The sequence below is a fragment of the Neodiprion virginianus genome, chromosome 7, assembly GCF_021901495.1.
Source record: "Neodiprion virginianus isolate iyNeoVirg1 chromosome 7, iyNeoVirg1.1, whole genome shotgun sequence".
Lineage (NCBI taxonomy): Eukaryota > Metazoa > Arthropoda > Insecta > Hymenoptera > Diprionidae > Neodiprion > Neodiprion virginianus.
In genome coordinates, this window is record NC_060883.1 from 15,846,575 (window position 1) to 15,857,409 (window position 10,835).

Here is a 10,835-nt window from a genome sequence, read left to right on the forward strand (position 1 = left end):
ATATGGGGCGGTTAATCTGCATTTACTTTAGAGGGTACCTTGATGTAACGGGTCAAGAGAACGAAAACAAAATTACTACCCGAAGTGTTCGTTAAATATCTCAAAAATACGGTTTATAATTTTCTAAGCTTAATTCAAAGTTGAAATACATGATTGTGTAACTACAGCAGTAGGCAGGTATGTACCTGAAAGCGCGCGCTTTGCCAAACATGATTCATTACTTGCTTCACTTCTCTCAGCTAGATCCCTTTCACATTAATTGTAAGACTCTAGACCTGCGACTGCCAGATTGGTGTAGACAGATGTTCACATGGTTGTAAGTATGGTTGTTACTATATGCAATAAATGTAAGTATAATGTTTGTGATTTCACTGCACTTTTTCTATACAGAAGTAAAGTAAGGGTATAAGAAATTCCAAAAATTGTGGCCATCGGAAAACGTGGAGTGATACGTGGCCGGCCGATCGCAAGTAGCTATGCGACAGTCCCCAGCCAAACGGATCAGTGCGGCGAATCCCTAAAGCATTCCCGATTCTCTTCTTTTATCGGAAAATGTACTTATGGCGTCCAAGTCTGGTTTTCGGCACTATTTTATGATCACATAACCTGAGTTTTTAATTTTAATGGAAGCAAATCGTAATTATTAGGGTTTCAAATGACTCATGTCACATAAATTAATGAAACGTAATCAGTAATATACTATCCACAAGCAAAAAAAACACAGTCAACTGTCAGCTGTCAGCTTGGTTGCATTAGTTTGATTTTTTTCACCAGACGAACCACAATAAAATGACAATCCCAATATTTAAGCTCATATAGCAGTCCTATCTTTACCGACCGAACAAACTCACTCCGTTTCTTCCTATATCAAATGAACAAATAATCGGAAAGGGTTCAAACTTCGACGGTGCGTGCACGGAGTAGTAGGAAGGAGACAACACTCAGCGATAAAACTTGTCCCCAGTTTTGAGGTAACGTAAGAAGAATTGTCTGAAAGCAATTTGAGCGTCTCTTCCGGAAAAAGTGAAATTCTCGCTTCAAAATGTGAAAAGAAAAGGGCGGCGATCGTAACCTATAAACCTCCATGCTATAAACATTACATTCCGTAAATTCGCAAAACACGCATTTGAAGTGAGTGAAAACCAAGTTATTGCGTTTCCAACCTCAACCGACATTAAATCCGAGAAAAAGGTGGCAAACGGCGAATCGTAAGATCATAGGGATGAAGGGGGAGAACGCTATACGTGCTTACACCGCAGGAGGCGCTTAAATCGCACCTTGACAATTCCTCTTACGTTGCCCCAAAGACTGAAGCAACTTTTGCACAATTGCGGAAATAATTAGTAGTAAAATGAGCCACTGTGAGACTGTTTTGCAATGCAATATTGAGATCGCTAGACGAAGACTAGGAATTCAAATAATTTCGTAAATAAAAGAGGCTCATGATCGTGATTGTAATCGTAAGCGTGAGAGCCACTTTTATTTACGAAATTATTGCAATTCCTAGTTTTCGTCTAGCAACCTCAATAAATTTCAAATTTTTATGGCACGTTCACTCAACCGTAAAATTCAAATGGGTTCGGGTGGCAGTGGGGGTGGGGGGTCCATTTGTGTCACGTGATTTTCAGAAGGATGAGTCGTATGAACGTCGCGGCGTGACACAGAAGTGAGGATGGGTCGAATATTCCAAAAATCAGCGTTACGTGTTTCATGAACGGCCCTAGACAATCTGATCGTATATGGAGGGATAGTCAATACAGGAGGGCCTAATTGACAGGAACATCGTTGGATACATCATATAGCTCTTTCCGTTCACCACGAATTGTGGTGAAATCGAATTTTACCCAATTTTCGTCCATACGCTGGGCGGCCTCACCAGGTTCCAAAAAAATGTAAGAAAAATATTTTTGTGCTCTCTAATGACGTAACAAATGTACCAAAAAAGGACGTGTGTGTATTAAAAAGAGCACTAACAATAAGAGATCTCTCTCTTTCTTTTCGCCACATACTTCCACTTAAGGCGGAGGCGCCCAAGTCTTGGCTACTCTATCTATAATATATGTATGACCACAATTCCCTCTGCTCAGCACTTAAGGGTCCCGTAGTTACCATGGGAAAAGCGTGTTTGGATACCAGCGTTATTGGACACGAAAAATAATCGGAAGCTGTATTGGACACGAGATTTAATGGAAATAGACCGATTGGACACCGCGATTCATTGGGCACAGCCTGATCGGACACCAAGATTCATTCGACATAATTAGTTTATAAATGGGACTTCAGCATTACTATTCTACGTCCGATAATTTCGGTTTTAATCGAGCGTCTAAATATTTAATCTTTGAGGCCCGATGGGGCCGTGCTCGCAACACCGCTGATGTCCATTCGGACTGTGTCCAATAAATCTTGGTATCCAATCGGACTGTGTACAAGGAATCTCGGTGTCCAGTTGATTTGTATCCATTAAATCTCGTGTCAGATAGAGCTTTCGATTATTTTTGGTGTTCAAAAGGATTTCACCTCTTACTTTCGTATGAGATACGAACAAATCAGATCTAACTTCAGTTGCCTATTGTAGACGCAGCGCTCGGTCGGATTATGGCAGTTCACTGAATGCGCACGGCATATAATATACTAAATAATACATAAGAGTATGAAACTGGTAAAGTAAATTTGTAAAATGACGCTTTTAAAAAAAAAATTTATCGCATAAGTATGAAAAATGAAACGATAATTGCGTTACGGGGTGGATGATAGTGATCACGACGAGCGGCTATCGATGACCGCATCCACACCCAGCCGCGATGTTATTACGGCCTATTTCGGGTTCGTAGCCCGTTGACTACGCGCACGTACGAAGAATCAGAGAAAATGAGAGAACTTGCATTGAGGAGTTAAATTTTGAGAGTACAATTAATTTATGGTCAAAGATTTCGACAGTTTTAGATGTTGGCCGCATCAAGGACGACTTGAGAGTGGCGTATATGGGTGGTAGGATGCGAATGACTGTCTAGTTGCAGTGCAGGAGTTGAGGAAGCATTCTGCTGATGCGGTATGCAAACTGAGGCAGTAAGGTGACGATAAGAAAAAGATGCAGGGTTTAAGATGACCATAATAGTGTCGGAAAAGAATCTAGAGTATGCAGGACGTAACAATTGTACAAATTGGAATCTGATCAGCGCAAGAAAAATCAGCCGAAAAAGGAATTCTTTCAATTGGGGATTCAAGAAAAGTCAGAAAAATTATTTTCAGGTTTTAATGTACATCCTTGATCGCCAAATACAAAGAGCTGTGGGTTAATAACAGACTCAGAAAGTTCAACGACCGATACAGAGTTGTCTCTGATGTAACAGTAAATTTGAGTGACAAGAGAGGAGGTTCGGGGTTCAAGTTTGACCGGACGGTGCGATATATCATTCTATTTACGGAAAAATCACCGACTAATAATCTGGCACCTGAACGGCTTGACCCGTCTTACGTTTTTGCAAGTTGCCACTCAGGACCGAATTGACAGGCCAAGGATTTGAACCCGAGTCCTCCTGATGCGCAGCCACGAGTGCTAGCACCTGAGCTACTACGGTCGGTATGTCAATGTGGCACGTGGGTTCAATTTTTGATCACAGATTTGATATAAATGTTAAGTACAATGTCGGTGCCAACATTACGTGCTACCAAATATTTAATTAGGGAAGGAAATTGATTTGTTTTCTGTTCATTCAGACAAGATGTTACAGTACAAAATAGACGATTATTTGACCGTTAAGGACCCCGCAGAAGCCTTGTAGAAATTGGTTCTCGGTCGAATTGGCTGGATTTTCAGTATGTTCTAGCACATATCCTCCCGATCAAAAATTCTCCTTGATACAAATTCCAAAAATCAGTAGTTTCCCAGAGACAGGCATCCTAAGGGGAGTATGTGAATTTTGCGATATCTATGGATTACGCGATTTTTATGAATTTCAAAACTTCAAGGGGGACTTGAAATGAAACATATTACTAAAAAACTGCACAGTCGATTCGTAGACTCTGTACACTCGTGAAAAATAGGACAAGTCGATCATTGCAAGTGTCGGAGCGTCTCGTTCTGCACGCGAAATCTTACGTTGCACGTCCATCCAGTAAACCAGTGAGTTCATGGATAGAATCAATGCATTGATGGAGTCAATCACAGCTTCCTGTCTATCTTTGAGAATCAACTGTGCAGTTTTTTAATGACCTTTTTGATTTCAAGTCCGCTTAGAGCTTAATAATTCATGAAAATCATGAAATCTAGATATTATATCAAAACATTTGGACATCTTTCGTTCGAAGCTTGTACCTCGGAAACTACTGATTTTTGGGACTTATGTCCACAAGAACTATTGATCGGGAGGAAATGTACTATAACGTACTGAAAATCCAGCCGATTCGACCGGGATCCAATTTTCATAAGAATTCTATGGGGTCCTTTGTAGAGGTAAGTCACGAAATCTGCTATCAAAATTCTGTTCCCGTTAGAGCCTGATTTGTGGAGGACTGAAGAAATCCTATTTTTGACTTTTACTGTAACTTTCCTTGTATTTTCTGATAACCGGACACTGCGAGGTAATTCACTATACAGCATATCCCAAAAGTCCCGCGTCGGGCGTCATAATTTGACAACCTCGAGTCGTAGAAAAAACGTTGGATACTGTGGTTATCGGATTTTTCGCTGGCTATCCACTCGTAACCTTGGATTTGACCTTGAGAATAACTTTCAAGGTCACTTTAACTTCAAGCTAATTTTATTAAATGGGACCCTATCCTTTTAACCTCAGAAATGATAAGAGCGAAAAATTCTACCACCGGATATCACATTGGGCACTTCAAATGTTGATTGATAACTATCTCCCTTACAATCCACAGCACAATGAACCTAGTTGCAATAGTTACCAGCATCTGTCTGAAAAACAGGGAGCAAAAGCTGGTAGTAGACACGGATTACTTTCCACACGATAGGGATGTTCCAAGATCAGAAGTTAGAGCACTGATCGATTACTGCAGGAGAGACCCTGGCCATTCTTGGTTGGATGTGATGCTAATGTTCACCACGGGGTGTGGGGCAGTGTGGAAACCAACGAGAGGGGTAGGGCTCATCCGGAGAATTTATCGACCAAAACAATAATTTTCCTCAAATGGAAACGAAGCTACCTTTTACACTGTGAACAGTAATGAGGTATTAGAACTAACACTGGTCCCAGAACTTGGAAAGGAACATCAGGTGATAGACAGTGTCATGAGAACCTTCACTCTCTAATCATGCACAAATGCACTTTCAGTTAGTGGAAATGGTGCAGGAATGAGTGACGTGAGTGGTTCAAGTGTTTCGGTTTAAAATTTTCAAGTTGACCTTGAAATGACGTTCGTGTCTGGAAAATTCGATAACTTTTGGAAATGAAGTTGTATGAAAATCAGAAGAAACTTACAGAAAACTGGAATATTCTTTAAGATAATGAGGAATCAATCAAGATAATTTGAATCATTAGAAATCATTTGCAACCACTTGAAATCTCATGGTAGCGGCAAAGACATCGTGTGACAGGCATTGCAAATCATAGAAATCATTGTACGAGTTGACGTTGACCATTAGATCAAGGCCACCTTTATTGCTGAATGTATCCCTCTGACCTCTGTAACTTTTACAAGTAACATTGTAGTCTGGCAAGCACATTTTTGGGAAATTCACGTCCTCGGTTTAAGTCTAGCGTTCAATCTTGAGATGACCTTCACACATCAAAATTTACAGTGCCCAACATAGCTGAACATGGAAATTTCTGCTTTTTTAATTTTCGAGGTTAAAACCATGGGGACCCACTTGAGCAAATGGGCCTGACTTTGAAATGACCTTGAAGATTATTTTCAAGATCAAATCCAAGGTCACAACCGAATAGTCAGGGAAAACTACTACATTAGTACCCAACGTTTTGCTACAACTCGAAGTTTTCAAGTTATTCTGTTGTCCCTGAACCTTTATGACACCCTGTATATGTAAAGTATGTGTTAAATTTAATAACATTATAAAGCTTACCTGAGGTACCTGGGTGCTTTTACCGCAACCGGTTTCACCGACTAGAACCAGTGTTTGATACTTTTCTAGTAAATATATTATGTGATGTCTGTTCTTGAATATTGGTAAACGTTGACGTTGCATATCTATAGCTAACGAACGATGAGCATTGTAAACGAATTGTGTCCCCGAATTCACATCTACGTCTGCTTTGTCCTCTTTCCAAGTACTCTCGCCTGAAAATTATATCAAATTGCAATGCTATAGATCTTAATGTCACGACTGTAAGAAATAATTATTTGTAAGTACGTAGATTAAAACAGAATAAAAAAAAGTAAAAATTTTATTATGGAATGATTAGTTTTTTACAGAACCAAAATCAATCTGACTCTGATCCTAATGCAAGCCCTCTTTCGGCATTTAACGGTAACTGTATCAGTCCCGTTTAAATGAATGGTTTCACTATGTCCCGAATAGGTACGTGTTAAGTGGCAGTACGGTCAGTGTTGATATTTTGGTGTAGTTTCAGCAGGAAGTCACTTTTTAGTGGTATTTTCATTAACAAACATCAAATGTATACTGGAAAGCCCATTATAAAATGATTGTTGAATGATCATTCACGTCAGTATCTATTAACCCTCACTCGCTACACTGGCAAATATATGTATAGCTTAAGACATTACGAGCTCATAAAAAACCACTTTTGTAAAGAGATTTTTTCTTTGCTTTTTGTCGATAATTTCAGAAATTACCGAGCCGATTTGTATGAAATTTTAACACAAGGTTTAGTACTTTTGAAGACTGCCCATTTGGTGGCTCATAGGTAAAAAGTCAGGTAAGACTAGACAATCTACAGACACTTCCTAATTTTCACCAGAGGAATGGCGATCATTATTAATTTTGAACTTTCAAGATAAGTCCTTCAACTGCCAATTAGTTTAACGTTTTCGTTTATTTATCAACCGTTTTTCTACATCTACTGTCTTAAACATGTTTAAATAAAGATGAAGTTCAAAAAAAATTCCTAGAGACTAAATGTTTTACGATCATGTCAAATAATAAATCATATAACAAATCACTGTGATTACATTTATGATTAACATGGTGTTACTTTCATCTCGATTATCAAGAATAAGCAACCAATTAGACACAAAAGTATTTGCAAAAGAAGACATATCATTAAATTTTAATAATAAATGTGTAGATTAATTTTAGGCCACCCAAATGATAAACGATGAAAGACATGAAGTCAGTTAGTAATGCGCTTTTAATTAATTTTATGTGTCAACAATAGCAGCTAAAGTACTTGCAACACTACAAGTATCTCTCTATCTAATAAAAAAGTTCTGAACAAATGAACAGGTAAAAAATATTATAATAACAATAGTATAAAGATTATAATAACAATAGTATAAAAAAGATTATAATAACAATAATATACGCATGAAGTTGGCGGTGGGGTGAGATGCCGAAAACAAAACAAAAAGCATCTAGCAAACAAAACTTCCTTTGACAGCTGTCATCGGCTGTTTATGACAGTCTTTGACATATATTTTTATAGGTATCTGTTTCTGACACACAAAAAATAAACATGCAAACGAGAATTATCAAGATGATTCCCGACGGGAATTGTCTTTTTCGCGCACTGACGTATTGTGTATACGGCACTCAAGATTGACACGCAGAGGTGAGACTGAGTATCGTTTCAAATGTATCATACTGGCAAACATGTCAGCAGAAGTAATGAAACAGAACTCGAGGAGAGTTATATCAAAGAAGAAATAGGTTTTTTCGGATCCTGTAAATCCTTGATCCGGTGAACCGCTAAGTAAGGGCCTTCCCAATTTCTTTGTAGTTTCGGACATCGTCCTTTCTGTCTTCGAGGTTGAAAGAGCCAGACAGAATCTCCGGGATTAAATTTTATATCCCTGGCTCAAATATCATAACGAGTTTTTAATTTGTCTGAAGCCATAGAAATTCTACTTATAGCAAAGCTATGAATTTCTTCTACTATGGGGAAAATAATAACTATAGCAAAATAAGTCGCCAAATGCAATTGGGGATGCATGGCATCGGGGGTTTTGTACATGTGAGTGGATTCGTTAACGAAAACAATCTGAGCAGACCTGCATAGGGAGCCAAGAGCAATGTCGGGTTGATCGGAAACAACCGATCAACAGTTGCGGACCTGTCATCAAATCAGTACAAATAAATTCACCTGTCTAACAAACACTGTATAAGGAAATAGTGAGGCGCGTAGCACCGAGGTGGGGTTGGCGCGCGAAGCGCGCAGAGGCGAAGCCCCTAGTTATACTATATTTTAATTGTAATTAACATGAAAATATTATCGTTCGTTCACGTAATGTCTGGGATCACAACCTCAAAAATACCAGTAGCTATTTAATACGTAACGCGCCTACCTGGGCTTAAAAATTTTGGTTTCATATTCATTTTTTTTAGTAGCTGATATGGCGCTAATATTACAAGTCTTTTACTGCGGTGACACACTATGGTTTGGGTTTGACACTTTATGTTGTACGAATTGAAAGGTATTGATAGGATAAACAATTCATACACAACACCGGTCGCCAGAATGCAACCGCGAACTATGGTGATCTTAGACCACACACTCCTGGAGCACGAATCGCTAATGCTTGAACCCTTCTTTAACCACAACCTTCTACACAGGGTCTGGGAAGATGGCGCTAGTGAGGGGGAGGCCTGTATATATTCCTCTCTGTCGCACACCGTGCACACTCCGGCCGCCTCATTAAAATACTTATTAGCCCCTCATTAACAACCGAATGAGTTGATTCTTTTTTTAATCGTTTGTAGGTGTTTTTAAGTGATTCCCTGTCGTTTGTAAGTCAATAGTTCAGTTGTGATTGATAAAACAAATTTGGTTAGGGAATTCGCGTGCTGTTAGTCCCTCACAGTTGCAATTTGCGATCGAATTCAGTTCTGCTTGTACGGAATAATTTGCAGGTCGTTTGTAGGTGATTGTAAGTGATTTCACGTCGTTTGTGAATCAATAGTTCAGTCATTGTTGATAAAACAAACTCGTCTAGGGAGTTCACGAGACGTTACTCCCTGACAATACCTGCAATTCGTAATCGAAATTAGTTCTGCTTGTGCGGAATCGTTTATAGATGGATCGTAGGTGTTTATAAGCACTTCTCCAACCTTTAATAATCTCCCAATTATCTGCAAAACTTGTAATGAAAAATGGTTTATATTTTGTTTAATGAAATAAACTAAGTACATTATTGCAAATGACAAACAGAGATTTAGGACCACTAGAGGGTAATCAATTAAACTATTACAAATGACAAAGAGATTTAAGACAACTTGGTACTACGTTACGATTTAGGGAAGGTGAGTCGAGGAGTGGGCCACCTCGGGTAACGCGAGGGTGACTCTTAGGACACACCACCGATTCGCCGAGCCGTTCCGTTAAGAAATCCTGAGTCTCACGTTGCCTTTATGCGTGATGGAAGGTCCTTTCCAGTGGCCGGTTCGATCGATGGGGTGCGCCACTCATTTATCTCCAGGCTGAGATCCCGTTGGTCTCACACTCCTCAATTTCGACTGACTCGAAGGTGTCGATGGATTACAAATTACGGCTCGGTTTCGTCGGTGGGGGCCGTTATTCTGCAGAGTAGCCATCGCGTCACTTTTTCAGTGTTAATGCACTCCCTGACTTATATAGTTGTATACGAGGCAGCGACCCTCGCAGGAATGCGCTAGGCAAGCAGCTTGACGTTAACGCATGTCGCGTGTGTCGAAGGTGCCGTTCGTAACAACCCCAAATGAACAAACCCCAGATAGACCACATAAAAACTCGAATGCATAAAAAATTACGTTGGTCGACATAAAAATATTGTTTTTATAAGTTTATATTTGAATAAATAAATTTTGATTTTATACATTGAATAATAACCAAAATCTTCATTTATTACTTATAAAGTTTGCTTTTATCTTTTTTATGTTAATAAATATGTCCTGAAGTTTTTGGTTGTCATAATGTTAAATGAGAACCAGTTGTAGAGCCCATGGATGTATTGATGCCTCTGTTGCATATGAAAATTGTGAAGCTTTACAATATTTGCAGAATTTTTCCCGAAATTATCCGATGCCAAAGTGAAGGTGGGTATTATCGTCGGAACACAAATAAAGAACGTAATGGCCAGTGACGAATTTACACAGTTACTCAATACTCGCGACAAACAAGCCTGGAACAGCCTTGTAGCAGTAGTTCATGGTTTTCTCAGAAAGAACAGAGCTGAAAATTATAAAAAATTGATTGAAATTATTTGAAGGCTTCAAAATCATGGACTGCAGAATGTCCCTTAAAGTGCATACGTTACATATTCACTTGGGCCAATTCAAGCTTTATATGGGTAACTGTTCAGAAGAACAAGGAGAAAGTTTACACCAAGATGTGATGGACTTCCAACGATGTTATCTGGTACAGATCAATAAAAGCATGATCGCAAATTACGTTTGGGGTTTGATACGGGAAAGCCCATACAAACATAGAAGAAGTAAGAAAATTGTTCATTTTTGAACATTGATTACCATTTCTTTTACATTTATGGTTTATTATTAATTACTATTTTTGAATAAAATTCATCTCAATGCGAAACTGAGACTTGTTCAATTGTTATTTACAATTAATGTTTGAGAAAATAGACCATTTTTCTTACAATACGAAATTTCGTTCTGGTGATTACAAAAGCAAACTTTATATAATAAAACCTTCTTTTTTTTTCTTTCATTAGTTACATAGAAGAAATCAAAATTTGACATC

The 10,835-nt window shown here is 38.7% G+C and overlaps 1 protein-coding gene across 2 annotated transcripts in view; it reads right to left on the reverse strand.

The window, feature by feature from the left end:
- The window catches only part of LOC124308370 (probable ATP-dependent RNA helicase DHX35), a 36,353-nt gene extending 27,740 nt beyond the window's left edge, over window positions 1–8,613 (reverse strand). For both annotated transcript variants that reach the window (XM_046771025.1, XM_046771026.1), the window contains exons 1-2: window positions 8,446–8,613; window positions 6,047–6,261 (exon numbers count right to left, since the gene is read on the reverse strand). In XM_046771025.1, the coding sequence (XP_046626981.1) occupies window positions 6,047–6,261; window positions 8,446–8,476 (246 nt within the window). In that variant the 5' untranslated portion in view covers window positions 8,477–8,613. The remainder of the gene's footprint in view (window positions 1–6,046; window positions 6,262–8,445) is intronic.
- Window positions 8,614–10,835: the final 2,222 nt, after the last annotated feature.